This window comes from Oryzias latipes, chromosome 7 (genome assembly GCF_053564925.1).
Source record: "Oryzias latipes strain Hd-rR chromosome 7, Olatipes_Hd-rR_3.1".
Lineage (NCBI taxonomy): Eukaryota > Metazoa > Chordata > Actinopteri > Beloniformes > Adrianichthyidae > Oryzias > Oryzias latipes.
The window spans coordinates 34,968,549-34,994,573 of NC_136243.1; the positions used below are offsets into that span (position 1 = coordinate 34,968,549).

At 43.2% G+C, this 26,025-nt stretch overlaps 1 protein-coding gene across 4 annotated transcripts in view; it reads right to left on the reverse strand.

The window, feature by feature from the left end:
* Window positions 1-26,025, reverse strand: part of prex1 (phosphatidylinositol-3,4,5-trisphosphate-dependent Rac exchange factor 1) — a 68,394-nt gene that overhangs the window by 26,294 nt on the left and 16,075 nt on the right. For all 4 annotated transcript variants that reach the window (XM_023956334.2, XM_023956333.2, XM_078949625.1 and 1 more), the window contains 14 exons: window positions 24,830-24,934; window positions 21,815-21,916; window positions 21,389-21,550; window positions 19,153-19,286; window positions 18,825-18,940; window positions 16,820-16,969; window positions 14,595-14,742; window positions 11,155-11,255; window positions 9,175-9,278; window positions 8,746-8,795; window positions 6,000-6,075; window positions 5,280-5,352; window positions 3,392-3,537; window positions 1,251-1,343 (listed from right to left, as the gene is read on the reverse strand). In XM_023956334.2, the coding sequence (XP_023812102.1) occupies window positions 1,251-1,343; window positions 3,392-3,537; window positions 5,280-5,352; window positions 6,000-6,075; window positions 8,746-8,795; window positions 9,175-9,278; window positions 11,155-11,255; window positions 14,595-14,742; window positions 16,820-16,969; window positions 18,825-18,940; window positions 19,153-19,286; window positions 21,389-21,550; window positions 21,815-21,916; window positions 24,830-24,934 (1,560 nt within the window). The remainder of the gene's footprint in view (window positions 1-1,250; window positions 1,344-3,391; window positions 3,538-5,279; window positions 5,353-5,999; window positions 6,076-8,745; window positions 8,796-9,174; window positions 9,279-11,154; window positions 11,256-14,594; window positions 14,743-16,819; window positions 16,970-18,824; window positions 18,941-19,152; window positions 19,287-21,388; window positions 21,551-21,814; window positions 21,917-24,829; window positions 24,935-26,025) is intronic.

A 26,025-nucleotide genomic window follows, 5' to 3' on the forward strand; every position in this document is an offset into this window, starting at 1 on the left:
GTTCAGTGTGTGAGTGTGTCTCTCAGCCCTTTTCAGAGCCCCCATGGGAATCAGCTGAGCTGCATTCACTGAGCTGGCACATGGTTCTTTGTTCCAACCCGCAATCCTGTTATTGTGGGGATGGAAGACTGGACTACGGAGTAAATGAGGAGGGGGGAGAGTGAATAGGAAGGAGCTCTAACTAGTGGGATGGTACATGTGGGGTGAAAGGAGCCAAGGAAGTGCTTTAAAACCAAAACCTTCCACAGAAGAGGGGATGAGAAAGATAACTGACAAGAAAAAAAAAAAAAGAGCTTAGCATCTTCTGTTGTTTCAGTGTGTTGCTACGTTCACACCTAGCTCAGAAACGGCCACCCCTTCCAATGAAAAGACTAAACAAATGCCCAAATGAGCACACACCCGGCTGCTAAAGCTTCTGTCCTGACTGTCCATACGGGTGGATGCGGGCTGTCTGCAGGTGGAAATCAGTCAAACCTGTACGGGGCACAAGATCAAGGCGGTAGACCGCTCAGTGAGCCCGTAGAGAGGAAAGGTTCAAGCACTGTTTGTTCTACGTTCATGCTGCGGGAGACAGGTCGTAGTGAACACTTCTGCAACAAGCAAGGGTGAGTAAGGGGGACGTAGGTGAGAAGCAGGCGTTCCGTACAGATTTTTCTTTATTTTTTCTTGCAAAGAGCCTGTTCACGTGATACGTGCGCGCTCCTCGCTGCAGCCTGACTGACAGAAATGAGGTATTAGACAATCAGAGTGTAGTTTGTGTGGTTAGGGTTAAGGAACTGCGGGACGCACCTCTGCTCCCCTTTCAGATCTGGGCGCTCATCTCTACAGCCCTCCATGGACCCGGCCAACCCCACCAGAATTTTATCTGAAGTTGTGACTAAGGGTTTGTTCACAGACCAACTCAGACGACCCAAAAACCCGCAGCAGAACCCCGTCCGAGTGTCATCTAACATGCCAACGGACGGAAAGTGCCCACATTCTCGTTTTGACACTGCTGTGACAGTAACTGGTGACAAATATTGAGCTCTTCGTTACGAAAGGGGGCAGCATTTGGGTTCCGGCTGGGCGGTTTAGCTCCAACCTGGCCGGGCGCAGCCACAGCTCCGAGCAGAGCTGACTGCCGCCAAAACAGTAGACAGCCATTACTGACTGGAACTAACAGCCTGTGGCGGCAAGAACGCAGAAGGTGTGCGTTTGTGTGAGTGTTGACAATGCAGAAGGTGTGCGTTTGTGTGAGTGTTGACCGTTACCTCAGCGTGGGAGCCCCGGCTGACAGATTTCACCACAATGGCCTTGTTTTTCTCTTCGATCTCAAAGCCATAGCCTTCCTCCTCTGGATGGATCTGGAGTAGAGGTAACAAAGAGCCCCCCCACACACACATGCACACACATTAACACATGTTTCTAAAGTATTCCAAAGCTCCTGCATGATCCTCGCGTCATTTTGGAATGACCCATCTGGGTGGTCTCCTGTTCTCACGGCTTCACAAATCCCTCTGGTAGTTGGGACTTTCATCACGTGTCAGGTGTCTTGCATGGGATTGTACTCTCCTGTCCCCATACCCCCCCCCGTGATGCCAGCCCCAGTGAAATGTCATCACCAAACCCATTAGACGCCTATTAGCTCAGCTGCTGAGCCGTCTTCCTGCTGCACGGCGCTGATAAGATGCAGATCTCCTCTGTTGCGTGAAAGGAGAATTCTGCGGTAAATAAAGAGTTCCTGCTCTCCGCTTTTATAACAGGCGGGCGGGAGGATTATTTCCGTTAATCAAGGAAAAAGCCTTTTCCCTTTCTTGTGGAAGGCCAGACAGCGGACTAACTTCCCACTCAAGACGTGAAAAAGGATGCTGGGCATGCCTTTTGTTTCCCCCTAAGTGAATGGACTAAACTAAACAGTTTACTTTCTGCTTTAGGCTCCAACAAGCATCAGTCCAAGCAATGGAGACGTCGTGTTGCAGTTAAAGGGACAAATCTGCATGAGCAGACATCCACAAGCCTTTATTAAAGAAGTACTGAAGGGTCTGAGGATCATAAAGTTTTTGGTTTATTCCAAACTCCAAAGTCACATCAATGACTGTATCTGAGACCTGGACTGAGTGAGTGTGACCTCATCCATAGAAAATGGTTTATCCGGCCCCAACTAAATGAACTAAATTCAGCTGCCATGTATTCGCGGTATGGATGCTGCTATGTTAAAGCCAGACATCGTCAGTAAGCAGTGATTGGTTCAAGTCGGTTTGAGTCATTACCTCTATGGCAACTACTCTCTCCAATCAGGAGTGAGCTTGTTGGTAGGTCACACCTCTACCATTTGAAAGCCAGCTACAGGAAATCTGTCAATCAAACCTTAACAGCCCACAAGTCTGTCACTGTGTCAGCGTCTAACCAAGTGGGAATTGTTTTTGACGGCGGCAGTGGGTCCACACTGTTCAGCTGTAAAGTTCTGCCATCTCTGAAAGTCACTGTTCTGTTTTTCAGTGGTTCCATGGAAGCACTTCCTGGATCGTCCAGCAGAGCCATCTATAGTTTTGGTTCGCTTTGACATGCCTGTTTTAGATTTTCAACAATTGCTTTCGTTTTGCAGCTTTGTTTAGAAGATGCTGTTGAATGTGGAGGGTTGTTTGTTTTTGGTAATCCTGTTACAGGTCAAATACTTTTGAATGTATTTCATTAGTATTTGGGTTGGTTTGGTGATAGGGTGGAGCCTCTTTTCAATCTGGGTGATTTGTTGTCGTTTATTTCTCTATAGAAGTCTATGGGATTTCGGCTTCTTGGTCCTGGCGGGTACTTCCTGTTTGGAATGCCAGGGAGGAGGGGGTCACTCAGTCCAGTTCTTATATACAGTCATTGCGTTATTTTTAGGCTATGTCTGAATTCCCGCCCTAATCCCTAACTACTAAAAAACTAGATAGTGCAGCACTTTGTAGTGCCCTGAATTTTAAAAGAGATTGGGACGCCGTGATGACTACTTTTTTGTTGTTGTTTTTTAACTGCAGATATGACGTCATTGATTTAACGAAATTAAAATCTAATTGATATGAGCAGCACTTTGCTACAAAAATCTATGAGTCCGCCGTCTTCTGAAGATAAAAACGTTGTTGTTTATTAAAAAATGCATTTAAATACATTTTTTTTGGAAAAAACTGTTCAAACGCAATACTAGAATCAGATTTATCAAAGATTATGATCTCACACCGACAGACTCATTAAGATGCATCCTGATTGGAGCCTTTACTCATGGAGGGGGTCAAGCAGTGGGACTATTCCAACTCTGCTGAAGCTTGCCGCACTGCTCTGCACACTGCATGTATGAGAGCACAGCGTGGACACACAAAAGGTACATGTGAAGAAGCTGTGCATGTGGACATCGTGCACGTGTGTTCCAGCTCACCACTAGGGACTTGGCTAAGATGTTTTCTATGAGCTTGAAGTCGTTCCTCTGCAGCTGTTTGCTCTTGGTGCTGGTTCCCTCCGTTTCCTCATCAGCATAGAAACGGAAAAACTGGGACTCGTCTTTGAACTCACTTTTCTCCAAGACTGGAAAAAACAAAAACAAAAAGAAAAGGTGTTAAAATGGAACAATCTAACATTTGAAAAAACAAACATGTATCTGAGTGACGATGTAAAACGGAGCATCTGCAGCCAGATCACATCTGGGTGAAGGCTGGCGTGTGACCTGGTTAGGAAACCTCTCCGGAGAGCAAAACCTGTGTCCGCCGGAGCGGATGTGGAAGTGAACACATCGCACAGGTCAAGACCCACAATGATGCTTCACCAAGTGAGGTTTTTCATATATAAAAAAACAACACACATCACATCACAGGACACACCTTTACCGATGAAAACAAAATAGTTCCTGTCATAAGAGCACAAAAGGGAAACATTTGAATGTCTTCACTCATGGGACGTTTATCTGACAATCTAAACGTAAAAAAAGGCTGGAAACTCTGACAAAAGGTGAGGTGGAGAAGATGGGTTTAAGTTAAAGCAAATGGAAACACATCAGAATCCAAATGTCTAATATAGAACAGAAATAAAACATCTGGTTGGTGTCACACATCAGGTAGTCTGTAGGTGAATACATCTGTCCTACAGGATTTGTTCAGACCAGAACCAGAACCAGAACCACCCTGGTGTCTTCAGTTTAATAGGAGAACATCAACCACCCCGGGATGAGGAGCAGCTTCCCCACAGCTTACGACATCTCACACCAAACCCGAACAGAAGTTCAGCTCTTCTGAATCATCCCAGCCGTGATCCAACAACACCTCACTGTGAGGCATTCAACCATTCAGGAGCTGCAATAACACACATGCACACACACAGTCACACACACACACACACACTCACACACACACACAGTCTGCTGAGCCACAGCTCTAACTGAATGCGATACTCAAAAGCAACAATGTTCGTCTTTTGGTGGGATATTTTTAAGACAAACTCGTGAAACTATAAATATGTGTGCCAAAGTGAAATCAACAATCCCAATAATTTACCCTTTGTCAGGAACCATTTAATAAAACCCAAACATGAATAAACACACTGGAATCTTCCCTGGATGAAAAGAATATGCAAACGCCAACATGCCGCGGTTACAGATGCATGGTGGGAAATGAAAGTCGTACCGACTAAAAGAGAGAAACAGATTGGATAAAAGGAGACGATCCAAGTGTTCAGTATAGGAGGAGGTTCTGAGATCTTCAGGTGGTTTGCAGACAGACTAGAAGGGAGAGGTCACCACCTTGAAACAGAACAAAGAGGAGCTCTGGCAGATGAACGGTCAGGAGGTGTGACAGGAGGACCATTCGGGACTAAATCATGTGGATTTTCATTGGATTTATTATTAGGTTATTAGATGAAATCCTGCACGACATGGATAATCACTGACATGCGATAATAAACAAAAGTGAAACTCTTTAGCACCTTTAGGGCCTAACCAGGTATCACGCTTCAGTGACCTGACCCAGACAGCCGTGTGGCAAAGCCAAACTACTCTGCTCAAGCTGTTTACGTTCAACAAACTGGACTGAAACCAAATCTTCTCCAATGTGGTCAGGGAGGTTTGAAGGTTTAGACTGAGACCTGAAATTTATGACGCCCTTCTTTTTTAGCCGAGGAAAGTGAAGCCAAGGAGGAATTCCTGTGGGTTGTCAGGACGACTAAAGAGGGGGAAAACGGGGGGCGGTGATGCAACAGGACAGAAATCAAAGCAGGAAAAACACATTGTATGAAATCAGGTGTTTAGAGGGACTAATGCAGAGGAGAACTCAGCTGACCGTGGTGCATGAAGCCGTTGTTGCAGAGCCCCACTCCCAGTGTCACAGCATCCTCTCGGGTCGAGCAGTCTCCCTGGGAAACCAAATCAGTGACGCACAAAGCTGGTCAGTCACAATGCCTGTTTACACCTTTTCAGAAACTGCAGAACCACCGAGAGCAGAGCGCAGATGCCCTGACGAGCACATCTTAATAATCCCACGGTTGGAAAAGACAACAAGTGTCCAAACGATGACCAAACATAAGCAGACATAATAAACTAAAGACGTCAGTTATTGAACATATAAGGTCGTCAGCGTCATAGATGAGACGGCTCTAATCTGATGGATCAATAATAAATGACTGGAAGTCAAATAAAAAACATTAAATGAATTTTTCAAAAGTCTGATATGTGAATAAATTTATGGATAAAGTCCTTTTTAAAAGAAAAATAAAATCAATCAGCTTTAAGATAAAAGAGAATAAAAAAGAAGATTACAGAAAACACAAATACTTGCTAAAATCCATTATAGGACGATAAAAACAAACAGATAATAAATTAAAAGAAAAAACATTAAGGAATTTACAGCAAAAAATTGAAGAATGTTTTCACATTTTTGCAGTAAAATTAAAAAACTCTGAGATGATGAAATAATTCACACGGCAGAGAAGTAAACCCAACATAAGCCGAGAACCAAACCAGCTTCACAAAGTCCTGGTTTTTTACATCATCAGGTGCTCACCTGTGAGATCAGCCAGTCCACCAGTTTACAAGCAGGAACCACAGACTTGAAGGTTTTCAGATGGTAGTCCCTGTCCCTTCAGAAGCATCCAAAACATCGCAGTTAACCAGAGAACGCAAAAGCAAAACACAACAAAAGAACCGCAACATCAAAGGAAGAAAAAATGTAGTTTTCCAGCATTTTCTGCTCTAAATGCACCTTTTTAGTTTATGAATCTCGGAAAAGATTTGAAAGATATTCAATGCATAAAATCTATATTGGCTGCTTGTGTTTATTTCTAGTAGATCAGTGTGTTTTAATCTTTTTGGAGCCAAGGCACATTTTATCCTTGGCAAAAATCCTGCGGCTCACCAGCATCCAAAAATGAAAAAAGGAGAAAATCTATAGTCTGTATTAATGTACAGTCCCTCTGCAATATCATCTGCATTTTTGTGATAATTGTGGCAGAAAAAGCTGGAAGTTGCAGCTGTTTTTTCTAAAAGATGTACTAACAGTTGAGTTAGTTTTCAGTAATAATTTTCAACTAAATTATTTGACATTTTACCCTGGTAGTTGTGTTTCCCTTCAGTTTATTAACATGTAATTTTATGTAACCTCACAAAATAACAAATGTATTCTTTTTAAATAGTGATTTATTTATTTTTATATTTATTTAAATTTTAGTGCAAAGCCAACTGTAATTTTGAACAGTATGATCAGAATATGTTTAAGAAATTTTACGCAAAAAACTAACATTTGTGTTTTCTGTAGCTACACAAAAAGTGAACGTGTTGAAGTTTTATTCATTTAGTTTAATTGAGTCTGTTGGCCACTTCACCGTAATACTGTCTCTTAAATGTTGTTATTACTTCTTCTTAAGTTTAACATCTAAAATAATCCAGACGTTCTTAGAAAAGTGTTTCAGTTAGAAAGATGACTTGGACCAAACTCTGGGATGTTTGGCTGTTAAGAAACACAAACCTGGAAGGAGAACTAAACTGTTGACCTCTGATGTCATCAAGAAGATTTATAAACTGTTTCATGTGTGTTCGTTTTCGTTTAAGACGTTTAACAGGGAAGACTCATTGTACACTGAGACGATGACACTTTAACCTGATGCATCATGGGAGATGCAGTGCGAAAACTGCCGCAGATCGCTTCTCAGAGCTTCATTGTTTTGTTCACTTGTCCCACGGTCTGACAGCGGATTCTGTGGAAAGCTGCACCGCTAAAGACGAGCTTTAGCTGGTATTTTTGTTGGAACTGAGAGACTTTATGAGCTGAATCAGAACAAGGAAGTGAAGATTTTAACCACTTCTGATTGGTCAGACCGATGACTTAGGATTAAGCCTCCAAGAATGATTGGTGGAGACAGTTAAAGGGGCGGGACTTTTCCGAAAACAGCTAAAGCTGCGGCTAAATCGCGGTACCGTCATTCTTATCAAAATGTCTTTAATAGAATCAAATAAACACAAAGAAAAAAGTATTTTATGATCTTTCATATTCCTAACTCCTCAGTGTTTTATCAGGGCCTGTTTGGATGAACACAGAGCTGATATCCTGGAGATGGAAAATGTTTTTAGATCAGTAAATGAGGGCAATTTCCCACGGCACACTGGTTGAAAAACACTGCTGTAGAGATTCAAACGTTGACTTTTGGGTGCAACAGAAAACTCCTCATAACCGTTCAGTTTCCTGCCAAACTGATCATCTGCAGATGTGCACAGATGTGCACTCGCCTTGACAATCGACGATGGCTGCTCTGTTTGAGGAAAGCCATCGTCCTTCACAGCAGAATGAAACAGAACTGCAGAAACTTGATAAGATAAAGAACCATTTTATGCCTATTTTGAAATGAAAATACAACACATGTATCCTAAATGTGAAGATTTCTTTTCACAATGCTAATTAAGTGTCAGATAAAAAGAAATGCAGCGTTACATAACTGCAAGCTTGCAGGTAGAGACACTGCCTTTGTATGTTAATAGGATTAGATTTCAAAATAAAAGCTCTGTGTTTGCACCGCTTCAATCAGCCGCAGAGTGATGGGAGACGAGATAGAGTGATGCAGGGAGGGAACTTGTATGTTCCTCGTCATTTCTGATTAAATCTAAATATTAAACGTTACACTTTTTTTTTTTTTACAGCTGATTGCTTTTCTGTGAAAAAAAACCCACGAATGAACCCGCAAATTGACATCTGCTGTCTGCTGATTTACAGAACTTTACAGATAAGATCTTTTTAACGTTTAAAAATGACTGTATGTACACCAAAGAAAGTGTGTCAAGTTTAAATGTCTCTCAGCAAACTGTGCAGCTGGTTTTGTAAGGATTTCCATCACTTTCCATGAGTGCAAACTCCAATTTCATTCCTATTTTGAGCTAATTATCTAGCTGAGATTAAACCATTTTGGGGACAAATTGACGACTTTTTGACAGTGGAGGGTTTTTTATTTGTGACTGGAAAGTCACACTGCGCTGACAAGAAAAAAAATTAGGACCCGTTCATCAGAATTGAAGACAAAAGAATGCTTTTTGAGGCCTTATGGTTTAGTTTAAGAGTGTTTAAGGATGCGTGGCCACCCTGTTTATGACGGTTCAGGCCATCATCCCTGACAGGGTTCCAGTTTCTTTACTTATTTTAGAAAGGTCCAACACGGAGTCACAGCAAGACCTCCATGAATATGCATTTCTCCACCTGGAGGGGCAGACGTACTAGCATGTGTTCAGGAGGGGGTGGGGGTGAAGGAGAACAGGCAGGTACTCACTTGATGACTGGCGTGTGGAGGCAGTGGAGGCGGCAGTACAGCCTGACGCCCTGAAAGCCAAGAAAGAGCAGCTGAGTCACAGATCACACCCACCCCGAGCAAACAAGACCAACAAAAGACAAACCTGTGGAGCATAAAAAGATATCCCGGAGCCATCGAGTTACAACAACCGTTTCAAAACCACAGGACAAGTGGAGGCAGAGGAAAGCACTTAGACTGAGTGGCTTCAGGATGAGTTTTCTGTCTTAAAATCATGTTCAGCACTTGAGGTCATAAACGTGTTCACACTAGTCCCTAAATATTTGTAAAAATATATTCAAATTAATGATAATTATCAGCTCAAAAATGAGCAAAGAAGCATGTTTAGAGCTCTGACAAGCATCCGACAAAACAGTGGTGTTGCTTAGCGACACAAACCAATTGTCGTACCTTTGACATGATGTCCTCCATCTCGCTGCGGGCCTTGTACGTGCCATCGTCGTAGCGGAAGCGGTACAGCACCTGCTCGTTCTTGAACTGGTGTTTATCTGAGACTGAAAAGGGGAGAATAGGGTTAAAAACAGCTGGATGGTTTATGTTGAGTCACAAACACACAAAAGGGAGTCGGTTCAGGGAAGCAGACGGTGACGTCCAGCCGAACATCGACGTGTTTGACTCGACACCCAATAATACCCTGTCAGAGTCCCTAAATTCACCTCAGAGGGAAAAATAAGGTCAATCAGTGATTCTTTCAGGTTTCCAGAGCGCTGTGACATCATCATTACCCAGCATTCTCAGCATCACAACGTGCTGCAACATCAACCCAAAAAAAAATAGAGGTGGAGCCTCTGAAACCAGCAGCCCTGAGCAGCACCGTGGAACTGGACTCAGATCGTTTTCCCGCCGCCTCGCCATCAATTCATCAATACTTCACTGTAACTTCATAAAATCAACTCATGGAAACAGGAACTCAATATGACGATGAAACTCCCTTTCATTTGGGTTTTGCTGCATCAAAGGCTGCAAGGTCTCAGCCGGAGATCAGGTTGGCTTTCATGTTGCAACTTCAGAAAAGCCAGAGATGCATCAATAAAACCCAGCAGTCAGTCGATAATGACGTTTTGTTCAGAGCGCTCTATTGTACTGAGAGTGCAGGAAGACACATTAAAACTAGAGGAAAAAACGCTTTTGTACTGAATATTCCTCTAAAAAGAAACAAAAAGAATCAGGTTTTAATCTTCTGATGAACATCTTTCATATCTAATAAGCTAAAGACAACAGGTTTTAAAATGAGAAAAAAAGAGTTTTTAAAAATCATAAACGTTTCATCCACTAAAATATTTAAAGCTGCCAGCTGCTAATTCTTATTGAGGCTCACAACTTAAATTAAATGCAAGCAAATCTGCCAAAACTCAGTATGGAGAGGGACAGAGTTTCTGTTAGTCCAGCTTAATTTAAAATCAAATCAGTTTCTTCTTCTCTTGGTACAGACTTTTAACGTCTCAAATGCAAACCAAAACCAAAACAATCCATCCTGAAAATTCAGGTATGTCTTTGAAAGATGGTGAAATGATTGAATATTTCCAGATAAAAGAAGTATATAAAACATACTGATGTGAACATCTGGCTGAAGCGACTCAGACGGCAGGAAACATGGAAAACGAGATTTAACTCTGTTTAATCCGATGCAATAAAACTCTGCATAAACTTAACTTGGTCCAGAATTCCAAAACGCAATTTTCTGTTATCTGATTATATTAAGATGTTTTTAACATTTTGTCAAAAGTGATTTTATTGGGTTTTACTTTTGAATCTGTACCGTGTCCTTGAGTGTTTTCAAAGGTGCTTTTAAATAAAATGCATTATTACTATAGGGGGGTCTGTCATTTATCGCAGGAGTTATGTTTGAAAAATTACCTGTTATGGACGAAATGATTCATTTTTTTTACCATTATTAGATTTGGCTAAATGAACCCATTGTGGACATGGAGATAGACCGAAATGCTCTACAGCCAATCAGGACGCAGAACACAACAGACTGCACAAGAAGAAAAAAGGTAACCTTAAAAATAGTACAAAAAAAAGAAAAAACTCAGCGAGGCTGCTTCATGTGTAAAAAAGCGCATTACAGTGAAGGAAGGCTGTACTGCTAGACCTTCACTGCAAAGAATGACCCATCCAACAGGCCAACACAGCCTGGTGGCTCCTCATGTCATCGATTTTAAGGCTGTGGTGAGGCTAAGATGAAGAAGATCTCTGAGGTTTGAGGAACATCAGCAGCTGCTTTCAGCAAATCGCTGTGACAGCAAGACCCACTTCCAAAGGAATCCATTCAAAAACCAAGATTTTATTCAGTTCAAACCAAGAAACATGAAAGGTTGATTCCAACAAAGAGCCGGTTCATCCTCAGACGGAAGCATTTTCTCTTACTGTGATGAATGATGCCATTTTCCAGTAAAGCTTGACCGAGGTTGACGCCCTCCTCAGGTTTGCTGATCTCGCCGCTTTCGATCAGCCACGCCACAAACTCGCTAAGGAAACAGCAAAAAGACCACATGAAGACATCGTCCCAAGGAAAACACTTTTACCTTTTTGTCAAAAGAAACTGCAAAAATATTTAGGATAACATGCTCAACGGCACCCCCTACTGGCAACGAAACCAACGAAATGGATCCTCGCCATAAAAACTTAACACATCATATTTGACATGAAATGGTAAACAATAATGCTCACTATGGCAGACATGATGTCATCGATTTCACGAAATAAGAATTTAATTGATATGAGCGTCCATAAGAAACACTTATGAATGACGATTAACACGCAAGTATGACGAAAGACCGACATTTCATACGTGGAAATGTTCAAAATGTACGTAGCGGCTGTGTGACACGACCTTAATCCAGGACTCCACTTTAAATTAGGTGAAGAATGTTTTTATATCATTGGAAATAAAGTCAGTTGCACAGGAGTTAAAGAGACATTTGATGTTCTTTGCAATGGAAAAAAAATTGGAAAATTCGAAAACCTAAAATATTTGATATAGATTCATGAATTCCATTATTCTGTTCTCAAAGCAATTTATTGCAGTTTTCAAGCTTAAAAAAATATATTTTGTCATTTTTATGCAAAGCTTCATAATTGTGCTGATAAAAGTTTTATTTAAATGACTTTTTTTGTAATCTTGCATAAAAGGTGGACTTTTTTTAATGTAAATATTGCTCTTCGTAGTTAAATAAACATCTGTTTTGTTAATTAATGACAAGTGAAGCTATTTATAAATCAGATCTAGTCAAATGTGAAAGGAATGAATTCCAGAATTTGGCAGCGACTCCAAATCGGGTTTGTCCATCAGGGATGTACATTAACGCCCTTAAAGAGATGGTGGAGGCGAATGACAGTTGAAGCCGAATGACAGTTGAAGAATCAGCAGAAATGCTCTGGCCTGCCTCAGCTCCACCTTCAGCTGCAGCTCCAGCTTGTCATTCCTGCCACGCCTGGCCGCCGCGGTTTCTCATGGACTGCTGGACTCGGGCCAACATGGGGCCAATCTACTTTGGCTGGCAGAAAGACAATGCTGCTCACATGAGTCCCCCAAAGCTTCTGCCTTCAGTTCCCCAACATGACTCAATCCATGAATGTTTCTGGAGCAGGAAGCTCTGCGCCGTGCAACACGTTGACACACAGGACCTTCACGGAATTTACTTTGGCTAAATCCTGCATGTCAACGAACCCAGCTCTGCTGGCCTGAACAAACGTTTGCAGGACAAAACGACCGTCTTTGGCGAGAATCGTCGCCTCGGATGGCCGGGATCGTAGTCTTGATTTAAGATTTTATTGATTATGGAGTAAAACACGGCAGCATTTGGATAAATGGAAAGCATGTAGGAACACTCAAAGTGGATTTTCTACTCAATGACAGGAAGAAATAGGTGTGATATAACATGCCCCGCCCACAAACGACTTGCTTTTAGTCAAGTATGTTTAAGAGGGATTTTCCCGCCTTTGTGTTTCTTAATGTGTGTGTTCATCATCTCTGTTTGCTCATGTCTAAGCAGAAGGCTGCTAATTGACCATGAGCTGTTCTAGTGTTAGAGATCATTTTGGATGCAGCTGTAATCGAAAGGAAGATGGTAAAATATACTCAGAACTAAGAGGAATCTAAAGAAGAGGATGTTAAGATTGTGGAGATTTAAACAGAAATACTAGCTCCAACGAGCTAATCTAACATAAATAATATCAATACACTCGGTGTTAAGATGCTTTTGTATTTTATTTTTGGGCTTTTTGTAGGAAGTACTTTGCTAAATAGTCCTTAAAGAGCTTATACCATCTTGAGCCTTTTATAGTAAACTATATCCAAGTATATGATCATTTATTACCTTTGGCACACTAGAGAACACATTTTTTATTAAATATTAGTTATTTTCCTGAGTTTTTTTCCAAGAAGTGAGACGACTTAATCTCAAGAGGCTCCGCCTTTTGCTTCTCATGGGTGCCGCCCATTTCATGACATCATCCTAGAGTCGACCTTCGGCCGCGTTTCTCCCACAAACAACATCCAAACTTTTCCAAAGCTGGACGTACATGTTGTCCATTAAAAAGGAAAGCGTTTAGCCGATCACCGCTAGCTCCACGGAGAAAGTGGGTGTGTCTGTGTTAGCCTGGGGGCGGAGCTACCAGCACAGGCTCTTCCTGGAAGGGGCGGTTCCTCACTTTGTGGCATTACAATGTGAGGACCTGCTAGTTTTTGTTTGAGCTGGTGCTCAGCTCAGAGAGCAGGTTTTAAGCGGAATGCTCAGAGATGCATAAATGGACCAAAATACCACTTTGGGGTTGTTTTTGTGATGAATGAACATCATAATACACTTAAAACTCAAAATATGGATTTTGCATGACATAGGTCCTTTAAAATAATGTTTATAAAGGCATAAAAAGCAAAGTAATAAAACTCTGGATGAGGCTGTGAAACATCATCACATAATGAAAGTGAGAAAGAAAAAGTGGGTTAACTGGCTTCTTAAAGTGTTGATGGAACAAATCTAATATGTCAAACTCCGGACACAAAGCCCACAGTTAGCATCTCTGTTTAATGCACCAAGCACTCAAACCGTGTCTGTCGCTAATTTCATCCAACAGACAAATGCAGAGATAATGTGGAGAGCCTCCTGACAGGAAGTGAGTGATGAGTGGAAAAAGGAAAACGACTAAAAGAGTAAATCTGGAGTAAAAAAAGACAACAGAGCAAACTGAGTGGAAGGTGGTATAAAAACGGCATTTAAATTTGAGATTTTGAGCCAAATAAACTTGTTTTTTTTCTGTCAAAAATACAGGACAATAAAGAGCAGATTCAATAAAAGCTTTTAGTTTCTAATGACTTCCTGCCGCTCTGCAGAAACAACGTCCTTCTCAATTTTGGCAGTTCGACTGCTGTGACGGTAAAAACACGCAGTTTTACTGGATTTGCTCCGCTGTGGATTTTATAATCTGCGAGAAGCAGCATTGGCGGGATTGCAGATGGATGGATCTGGTTTCCCCGTGAAGATCCTGAAGCCTTTTATTTGTTTCTTTGCTCGATGGTGCAGCTGAGAAACACCTCAGAAAGCTTCTCATTGAGGATTCAGGGCACAGAAATACTGAGCCTACAGAAAGAGGGGTGGCTCCTGAGGAGAGCTGGCTAAAGCCGGTCAGCGCCGAACAATAGAAACTGTAAGAGGAGGCGATGAGAGAGGTCTCACTCGGGAAGATTTCTGCATCCTGCAGCACTTTGGGGAGAGCAGACGGTAACTCTGCTGAAGGCCTTACATAATCATTTGTAAAGATCCCCATGAGAAGAGCATTAGGTTGCAGTCACATTCTAAAGAACTCACTTTCCCATGAAGCACTTGGGCACAATGCTGAGCTTCCGGCGCCGGTCTTTAATCAGGTGTCGATTCTTGGTCATCATCATGTGGTAAAGCTTCTCCCCCTTCTCTGCGATCATCACGTAGGCGTCCCGCTCCATTCCCAGCTTCAGACCTGAAAGCCAAAACACAGAAGATGGTCACATCCAGGATGTCGGGTCACACCAGTGGAGCTGGAGGGAGAGTTGTTGTCTTTTTAATGGAAATGAATGAGCAAAAACCAAAATCCCAGCCAAGAAAATCCCAGCAGATTTGGAGATTTCAGATTTCTTTTAAGGCTTATCTAAACATATCAAAGCAGATCAGAAAAAGCAGGTCACGGTGATGTGAGGAGACAAAAAGAAGCTTTGGTACGGAGCGACCGGCTATCTTCAGGAATTCTGCAGGTTTGTAGTTTGCAGTCAGGAATCAGGTGTGGCGGCTCGGGCCTGCCACAGACTTCTGTAACAAACCCAGAACACATCTCAGATTCTCCTGTCCACAGTGAACTGAGCCCCACTGTTAAAAAAAAAATAGAGCTTCCCCGCTTTATGAAGTAACGTCAAACTGCATCCTTAGAATTTATCAGGGCTAAGGAAGTTAAAACTCCCTAAACTCCACTCTTGGACTCTGTTTTTAAAGTTTAAATGCTCTGTCGTATAAAAGCGACGGATGCAGTCGTCTGGAGTCTCTGCATTATCTATGGATTCCATCGTGAGACTTTTTCCGGTGGATGAAGAACACCACATCTGCGTTTTCCCTCATTAATTATTGCATGATTATGGGTCACTGGGCAAAAAGGATTGTTGCATCAGATGCAAAACGCTCCAAGTTATTGCACACCACTACCATAACTGTGCAAAGGCAATATTGCACAACTTTAATTTCCCTGTGGGGATCACTAAAATGTGTTTCAACTGGAGTTATTTTCTTATTCTTGTAAGTTTGACTAAAGTTTCCAAGCAGAACATGAAAAAGTGGTTAATAATGCTCTTTTATGTTGCGTTTAGGAGTAACTGAAGAACCTGCAGTACAGTTAAACGTCCTGCAGGTGGGAAGATGGGAGCAGCAGTCTGATCCACTGAAGGAGGACTTCCTCTCGAAAGGCATTTTCTCATCCAGCCTTTGCTGGTAGAAGGTGGAAGAGGTGGGGGGCGGGGGCCGGTTGCACTTGGCAGCAGCTGGACTGGATATAAACAATGGGTGTCATTGAATAACAGACGGGGGGCTTGTCCGTTCACAGAGAGCCCCGCCGCTTCGGATCCAGCTGTCAGAGCCCTTCTGTAGCGGCCCCTCTTCTTCACATCCAATCATCTGAGCCACGTTTTTACCCCAAACCTTCGGGAAACAGTGAAAACACCTCCAACCAGGCCCTTTCTGAGCTGGGAAAGTCCTCTGTGAGGCCTAAAGAGAGCTGCCGGCAGAGGAAGACGTTTGTTAAACACCGATCCTCGCAGGGCAGCAACAGGAAGGAGAATCCGGATTTATTCCAGAAAACCCTCCATGTTGTTTCTGCCTGGACTGAAGTGAAGCGACAGAGGAGGGCAAACACAGAGGAGCCAGAGAGGAGCGGAGAAACTGTGACTGATCTGGCATCTGTTCCCTCCAGGTCGGTTTTTGCCGGCCGGAAACTCGACACCATGCGCTCCTTCCTACCCATCCGTACTCTGAAACCCTTTCGTCAAATTAACCCACCATAATAAGTCAAACAAGACCCACATCAGTCGAATGTCAGAATCACAGAGTGGTTCTAACACCAGCCCGTATATTCAGATGAACCTCTTCTCCTACCCCCGCCCAGCTTTGGAGGTTTCTGTGCGGCGCACAGCAAAGACAGATGGGACCAACAGGTGGGAACAGACTTTTTTGACAGGAAGAAAAAAGCATAAAAACCCACCAAAGGAGAAACAAGGATATCAGTTTACAGGACTAATCTTAAACCGGGGGGGGGCTGCCTCGGAAACAAATGAGCAAGGGTCATATTTCAATGGGGGGTTTTGTGTCAAGCTAAATAAGTTCATGCCTAATAAATTAAGAAAAACTCCCACAATACTTCTCAAACGTGCATCGTCTGACCATCGACCACCACACATTAATGGAGAAAGTAGAGCTTTTATTTGTTCGGTGTGTGAGAAAGGAACCCTTTAATGTTCAACTGTCTCTGATTAAACTAAATGAAGCTTTTGGAAAAACGGTTTTAAAAAGCTGCTTACTCTCTCTTTGCTCCCGCTCCCTCAGGATGGCGTCCAGCCATTTCTGCTTGTCCTCGGCGTTTTTGGCCATGCACACAAACCACTTGTTTTTTGCTGTGTTGTGGATCTTCCAGCCATTCGTCACCGTGTAGTTGTTGCTGTGATAATCCGCTGAAAAGAACAAGAATCATCGAGTTACAAGAAATTCTGTGGTTGAAAACAAACCTTTTGGTTTCGCTGGAGATTCCTACGACCTTGACGCTGATCTGAAAAACCAAACCAGGTTTGGGACAACACGGCGTTTCTGAGTTTGTGTCTAAAGCCTTAGTCACATGCATCCGCACAGGGGGGGTTGACCCATGGAGGTGCTGTGGGTTTTTGGGTTGTCTGGGTCCGTGGAGGGTCAAAGAGAGGAGGGACCTCAACCGCAACTGCTCTTACGGGTGTATGTAGGACGTACACGCTAACGCACATGCTTGAATGCGCATTTGGTCAATGGTGTTTCCACTGGACAAGCAGGGAGGGGCTTCTTCTTTTTCTACTGTCATAGTGGTGTAAATCTGGTAAATCTTGCTCCAGGCTTTTTCTATCACAGCTCTATTCCGATATTCTAAAGAGTTGGTGTCTGAAATCAGACTGATCACAAATGATTAATTTCTCCTTTAAGAGTAATTTTCGAACGATTGGCACTTCCGTGTATCAAAGGAGACGCCATCCATACATCACTACCAAACCCAAATCCCTGATTGGTCAAAATTCGACCTGGTTAAACTTGCAACACGCGTTCAATGCTCGCTCGTAGAGCTCAAAAGCTGTTGTAAAAACTTGTATAGAAACACATGAACATGGAAACTTTGACTGCGGAAGCCTAAAACCCACATTTATGCTCGTTCACATAGACTTTCCATTGGAAGAGGTCGCTTGAACATGCGTTGCAGAGGTCAATGCGAGCGTAGCCTAAGGGGGAAGTAGGCGAGACGCGGACCATGATCCACCATGTCTTCCAGTTCCCTTGAGGCTCGTACGACCACCTCATGGGGTGTCATAAAAATGGAACGTACCTTTGTGGTGCGTGTATTGTGAAGTATCGGTAAGGATAATGGAGCTTATGAAGTACCGGTGATGCCGTCGTACAGTGTCCTTATGCCAGTCATGAGGAAGGTGCGAGTACTAGATCTGTTCTGCATGAAAGCTGCGTGCACGGGGTGTGCAAGTAGTACGACCTTGATATTTCGTGCAGGTCACCTGCGTGACCCGAGCACTTTTTGCCCGTATTCACCCGTAAGGACGGTTGGGACTAAAAGTGAGGACTCAACAACCTCCCTCTGTTCAGATCCATCATCCACAGTGATGCAGGTGAGCGGCCACTGAATTATGAATAGCCGCTGGTAATGAGTGCATTAGTCTTGCGCTCAAAGGTCATATAAATAGATCTGATGGTTCTGAGAGCGGCTCCTGCTTTTCTGGGGGGGCGGCGAACTCTGCAGCGTCCTCTTCAGCCACCAGGATGGGGGGGGGGGGGTGCTTGGACGTTTCCAGTCACGCTCTTAGATGCATGCAGCAGATGCCATTTTGGAACCTTTAAACTCTGTTTTTCTTTGCGGTTTCCCCCTAAATGTGACAACCAGCAGCCACCATGCAGAAAATATCATGTGAGCTCGCGGAAAGAACAAAAAAAAGAGGAAACACGTGAGAGCGAGGAAGACCAAGTGTTTCTACACCTCGCAGCAGACCACAAAAACAAAAAAAAGAGCAGTCCGTGGCGCTGCCAGCACAGATCAGCGCCTCATCTCCTGCAAGTGCAGCGATTTTATCACCATCTAAAGGTGGTAGAGAGCTGCAAGCTACATCCTTTCTGAAACTACATGCATGCATGACACTCCACCCAAAACTGTAAACAAGTGCCTAATTCACATCCCGCCAACAGCCGTTAAAGCAGAACACCGCCGTACCTGCTCAGTCTCACGGCTTTACAGATTCGGCCACAGAGACCCTCCAAAGCAAAGGCTGCAGAGCAAACACAAACCTGTCCCATCCTCCACATTTTCCACCTCCATCACCTCCGTGTTGATCCGACCTCTGAACACATAGAGAGGCCCGTTGATGGACTTGGTCCTTTTGGTTGACTTCTTTCCAGAGACCCTTGAAGGGGAGACGACAAAGTTGTCAGAGCCAAACACTGCCCAGCCTCCCTCATGCAGATGCATCCAGATGTTTGGGTTTGTCCTGCCCTGAACTAAAACAGGAACTTTCCACAGGTCCTCTACCTCCACTACTCAGCCAATAAGAAGGTCTGAATGATTACCTGTTTTCTCTGCTTTGACATGCAGCTGCACTAAAGGCGCTTTTCTCACCTGGACTTCCTTTTGCAGTAAACCAAAAGGTTGTCAAAGAGGAAAAAGACCCGTTCCTGAATGTTTCCTGCCGAGATTTTCAGCAGATTTCCGTGAAGCAGCAGCTCTGTGCAGATGTCTGTCAGGTTTGTTCCCTGGTGGGAGGAAAAGAAAAAAAAGCATTTTTGTCCATTAAGTACAGTCACATTCAGCAGAGGTTTTTTTTTATTTATTTATGTGAAAAATCTATTTTCAATTCTCAATAAACTTGAAGCCACAGTTCTCTAAATGCAGCTTTAAACACAACCTGTTTGCATTGTGACTTCAAAGGCAGGAGGAACCGAAGACGGACGTCTCCACCCAAACGCTTCGCCTGTTTACAGTTAGACCGTCAACCAGAGCGTCAAACGGCTGCAGCGACAGCTTCTTAATTGAACGTCTGAGTGGATTAGTAGCTGAACACTCCAGGAGCGCGGCAGTCTAAACAGAAACGCAGCTCTAAGTATTGACCAGTTTCATGTGCAGCAAAAAGCTTTTTCCCCCCCTTGAACGGGCGGAGACGGGAACACACAAGCTCCACTTTCATGTCCGCATCCCTACACCTACGTGCCTCTTTAGAAAGGATGCAGAACGGATGAAACCAGTTCTGCATGAAAACCGGCAGGAAACGTAAAAACACCTCTGTGTTGGTTGTTCAGAGCGAAAGATAGGAAAGATGTTTCTCTGGAACTCCTGTGGTTTGAGTCAAACCCGATAAACTGCTGAACCCTTTCATGCCTTTCTTTATTGTAGTGGGGTTTTTTTTTCCTTTTAGCGTGATGCTAAATGAAGTGGAGTCTTGGATTCAATGCTACGATGCAAATGAGCAACATGACGGAATTAAGAAGGGCATCGTTTTCCTGTCAGGTCCTTTCAATCTTACTTTAGACATCAGAAAACTGCAGGAGTTTCTCCATTAAACACTTTTTTTCCAACTTAATGGACTCATCATGACAAATAAAATAAAAGATCTTTACCCAATTTCAAATATTTAGGATGGAAATAGATTTTTTTACGTACAGTTAAGTGAAATTGGATGTTCTCATGATGATATTTATTTATCGTATTTTTATTTTCTATTTTTTTATTTGTCTTCATATTTTTGGCTGCTGGTAATTGCTTTGAACCAAAATGAGTAAACAATCAAAACTTTTAACAAATGAACTTTAAATGTTCTGAAGAAAAGTGTTCCTGTGTTCTCCAGGGATTAGATGAAAAAACAACACATTTTTCTGTTTCAGAGCAGCTGAATCTTAGTTTGGATTGTTTAAACCTTTTTCTTTTCTTTTTTACTAAATTCAAAACAGAAATATGATTAAGAACCAGAGGAAACAAACTGTGTTGGATCATCTTCCTACCCATCAGAGGCTAAAAACAGCATCCATGACAGCTCATCAACCCCTTAAAGTGGCCAATCCACTCCAAATCATCTGGAACTAAATGCCCCCATGTGTGGATTTCACTGGCTTGAACATTACCCATAATTCAGTGCTACACTGACACGGATCCGGTTTGGACTTCAGCTTCAGGTTGGGTGTCTGTAAACTGGCGTGTGCGGACTATCGTATCTAGGAAGGAACATCTAAAAGTGCGTCTGATTCGGCTCCGCTGATTCTCTTCCATCTAAACTGGAGGAGACTGTCCGTCAGTGTGGGTGGAGAAGAGCGAGACTAATGCCATCAGGATGGAGGCTCAGCAGGGCAGTGGGGGCCCAGCAAAGAGCCCCTCCAGGCTTCTGCCTTAATGTTAAAAAAACCAGACAAACCTGAAAACCTACAACCGCCGTTCGCCTCTGAACAATCTGATTTGAATGTTCTCTCACAGCCAGGATGAGTTCATGTGATCCACTGAGTTACTGGATTTAAATTAAAGTGTTCTAACTGCTGCTGAGCTTTTTTTCTACAGAGAGGGGTGAGAATGCACTCGGCAAAGCTGGGGCATAAGCCCATCAGAAAACGCTCCCAGGACACGTGAGAGTGCTGCTCTGCTCCTTCTGAGGTGGCCTTTGATTGGGCAACTATCCTGTTGGCATCTCCCCTGGCACCCTGAGAGGGTGGATTGTCCTGTTGGTGCCCACCAAGACAAGGCCTCTGTTGTGGAGATGTTAAAAGGGCGCTCAGATCTGCCGCCCCGTCTGTGGCCCCTGAGTTCACAGAGGTGGTTTGAGGTCTGTTAGGTGAAGTCCAAAGTCTGCCTCCGACCTTTGCTTCATCCTCACCTCCCAGCCTTCAATGTGGGACTGCAGCTGCTCCAGAGCCTCCAGCTTCTCCATCTGCCTCTTGGTCTCGTTGATGTTGGAGCAGACGGCCTTCATGGCCTGCAGAGCCTCCTGCACGGCAGGGTAATCGGCGTGGCTCTTTGGTGTCCTTTTAAGGAGTTCCTGCGTTGGAAAAGAAGTGGAGGTTCAGCAAACGCAGGTGCGTCCAAATCCGTTCAGAGTTAGAGGGTCTGTGAGTGACCTTTAAACCCGCCACCCACGACCCTTGACACACGAGTGCCTGTCGGCTTCATAAATGAGTCATGTGTCCCGACAGAGACGTCTGAAGTCAACCTCGTCTGTTCAGGCAGCTGCAGCGCCGCGTTCCGGCTAACAACGCCGCTGGCGCCGCTTCGCCCTCCACCGCCGCCGGCGGCGGTGCCTCACCTTCAGCAGCAGAGGGTACTTGCAGATCCTCTGGATGGGAGAGAGAAGGTAGCCCTCCAGAGGAATGTCTGTGCTCTTCTTCCCTCCAAGAAGCATGCAGTGCTGAGGAAGAGGAGGAAACAGAGGATGACTACAACTCTGAGGAGAACAGGAACTTTTTCTGCTTCTGTAAAACTCTGTTTAGTGATAAGAGAGAGCTTTAAAAATATGATGACTCTGTCAAAATTCAGTGGTCACTGGAGAAAGAGTTGACAAACAATATTGTAATATTGTCATCTCAGTTTTTTTAAGAAACTGCTTTCAGGGTTAGAGAGAAGGTTTGTCCTGAGAATCGATCCTTTTTCTGAATCGAGCAAAGCCAATGAAGTTTCTTAAACTTTTTACTTATTATTTCTTACCAATTACTTATTAGATAGGATGTATTTACTAACTACTTTTTATTTTAAGTTGAATAATGCAAATAAAACAAGACCATAAACCAGTTAAACAAGAGGATGTCCCCACATCCCATAAACAAATATGGCATGTATTCACACATATTTAACCGTAGAGAAAACACACAAAAAAGAAAAAAACAGAAAGAGAAAGGAAAAGGGGAACAAAAAGAGCTTCCATCTTCAATTCCTCTATTTGTTGGATTCCTCTATTCTCTAGATCTTTATTAGACAACAGTTAAAAAATTAAATATTATTTTACTCCATTTCTGATTAAAAACGTGGCGCTCGGTTTCCTTAAACTGGTTGTAGTTTATTTTTCTGTTATATTTTTCCATTTGATTGTGATCATTTTCCTTGCAAATAATAATAATCTTTCTTCCCTCTTGAAAATATCATTAGGTATCACAGCAAGTAGCAGCCTATATTTTAAATATTTTCCCAAAATATGTTTGGTTTCCTACTTTTTTGCATTTTCCCCAACGCAACGATGATAATGTTTAGTGGACTTAGAAATGCCCAGACGTAAATAGAAGAACCACATTTTTACATTCCAGTCAAATTCTCTCCATTATTGACTTTTAATACTTTTAATGCAGGTTAAAGGAATTTTTTCAGGCTGAGTTTGATTCATTAGTTTTATCCATTTCTTTGCATAATAGCCAACTAAGCTTTCTTATTACCCATAATCCCTTGTTTTTCTTGAAAAACAACCAGCAGAGCTAAAGTTGTTGACCCCTAGTGATTTGTTGCTTTGTGTCCATAAATGGAATCAGATGAAATGATTTCAAAATCTGTCAAATGTTTGATTTGCTGTCAACAAAACAGTTTTTGAAGCAAAGCTCAAAATTTGAATAGCTGAACACGTTAAATCGACTTAACACAAACGTTTTTTATAGTTTATAACTTTGAAGGATTTCTTCAGAGGGTCTGTGCTGGTAGACTGTGACCTCCTGGGACGAGGCTGGAAGATCAGGCGCTGTGGTGCCGAGAAACTCTGAAGGAAGAGAAGCTGCTCAACACTTTTTCATGCCACAGCGATTCCTTTCATGTCCCAAAGAGAAGAAAAGGCTTCTGGGAGTTTTAAAGCGTTCCTGAAGCTTTGGAATGACACGGATTCCTGCCGTTTTGTTCTCCTTCTCTCCTCATTTTCTGCAGCTTCCTTCTCCTCTCATCTCTCAGATGTTTGCAATCTATCCGCCTGCAGCCAGACGTTTCTGCGCTCGCCGATCTGATCTCCTTTGGCTCTTCGCTCGGCTCCTCTCCTCTCTAACAGAGCAATCCTCGCCTCAGCGTTCAGCGTCACACGGTCTCCGCATCTTCAGATTCAGTTCAGTTTGACATACGGAGAACCGAACAGTGGATTTATCTGCAAAATCGGGAATCTGATCTTTAATTTTCAACGAAAATATGATTTTAAAAAATCCTTTCTGTTCTTTATCAGAACGTTTAGTAAAACAGGGGTGGGATTGTACAAGTTCACTACCTTTCTTGATATCTGAAATGGGTTTGATGCATCTGGCTTGTCCATTTTCCTCCAGTATTTCATTGTTTTTGATGCTTGAAATAATCCAATAAAATAAATTTGTAAATGGATTCTATACTCACTGAGGTCGTAAATAAAAGATAAAAACCTTTTATTTTAAGCATAACTGCTTTCATACTACTTCAAAATAAAATAAAATGTCACGACTGGAAATTGGACGGTTCGGTTTTTTAAGACACATAATTGTCCTGCGGTGAGGAGGATCGGTTTCCCATGACAACAATTCAGGACGGGAAATTTTCTCGTCCCATTTAACAACATTTGTACGCTTTACTATATTAAACACCAACTGTTTGGATTTAGGAATACATTCTCATTCACGTTTTTCTACCACACAACCTTCAGCCCTTTTTCTATCCAAACCCCTTCCATTCATTTTTCATCAGCCTGAGACCGGAACCGAGCAGATCTTTGGCGAACTGCTGGCCCAGCGTCCGACACCAGCGTCTCCGTTCCTGGGAACCAGAATAAAGGCCCCAAGTCAAAGCGTAACGCGGACAAATGCGGGTCTTTAGATCTCCGGGCCAATCCTAAAAACGGCTGCCAACACCCCACAGCTGGCTGACCCAGAATCTGCAGCCGCCTTCATCGGTCTGAACCCCTGGCTCAAGGGCGCTGTCAGCAGTTCATTGTCCAGCACCCAAAGTGTTAAAACAGGGAAACAGCTGGCAGCGGAAACACGACAAGTACAACAATACACAAAAGTGACCTTGATGGTGGTTGTATCCTGTATCAGCAGGAAGGACCTCCTGACAGTGTTTTGGGTTCTGCCTTTTATGAGAGCCTTAATGTGGAAACGGAGCTGACATGAATGGGGGGGGATGCCAGAAAAAAATGGTGGACCATCACAGGAGGAAAAGAAAGTAGGGCAATGGAAGACGAAGGAAATTAAAAACAAACAAAACGGTGAAATAACAGCTCTAATTTAGAAGAGTGACGTCAAAACCAGGAGAGGAATGAGGCTAGAAAACCCAAAAGGTGTTTTGAAGACCAGAGATGCCACCCAATAGGAAGAAGAAAGGGGAGCGTTCTTACCAGCAAGAAGGTCCGGATGTTGGGGATCTTGTTGAGCTCCATGAGGAGCCGCAAAGCCTTCTCATGGTTACTGCAGTATTCGCCGTATACCGAGAAGCTCTGCCTCTGCGAACAACAACAACACAACATCAGAACACGGACCCGACGCCATCTTTCCTTCAGCTCATGCCTGCAGGGGTTTGGAGGAGGAAGTGAAAAAGAGGTTCAGATCAAACTGTGCTGAAGCAATTTGGTCTGGATTCTAGTTTCTATGTTTTATTGCAATTAATACAAGACTAAACTAACTTCCTGCTAACTTTACAGTAAGTTTTAAGGTTTTTTTAAGACAATCATTTTTGAATTCTTGTCTAAATTCAAGATTTAAGACATAGAAATACATCTAAAAGAATACATTTTGAAGAAATAGTGTTATTTGATGTTACAAACAGCCAACAACCCCACCCCACCCCCCCCACGGTAGGTGTCAATTAGAGCGACTGCGGCCCCCAAGAGGGTTGCCCCGCCCCGTCCCAGAGCCTGGGAAGGAGTGACCCCAGCCCCAGCTGCTGATGGGCGCCGCTGGACCTTCCCCCAAGCAGGGCCACCACCCCAAGTCAAGCCAGACCACCACTCAACCTCCCCAGCCACAGGATAGCAAATGTTTGCTCTAAGATGAAGCTCCTGGGCTTTCCACCAACAGGAAGTTGTGTTTCTCAGCGAAGATCATCAAACTCCAGATCTTTTAGCTACAGGTGCTTCTCTGAGCGCCCACATCTCTATTCAAATTGGGAACATGAACACCTAAAGCTTCGGTCCAGCAAAGCAACAGCAGTTTTTTGCTCATTACAAATGCATGCAGACAAACCTGCAGCTCACTTTACCCACAATTCCATCTGCAGCCCAGAATGACAGAAATAACCACACACAGAATGCTAAAAACTTTATTTGAGATCATTTCTTGCACAACCATTAAAGCCAAAATAGTGGTTGGAAAACAAGTCGTCAGCATGTCAAGACGACACGTTTCCTCTTTTTCTGCAGGGACGGCTTCTTCTTGTGCAACGAGAACAACCAAAACAGAAACTTTGACCAAGCTGCCGCTTGGGTTTCATTACAGCATGAAATATTACACCTGTCTCTTTAAATATACAGCGTGGATTGAAATGCATAATTCATGAAGGAATGCTGCAGACAACAGGCACACATAGCAGCACAGC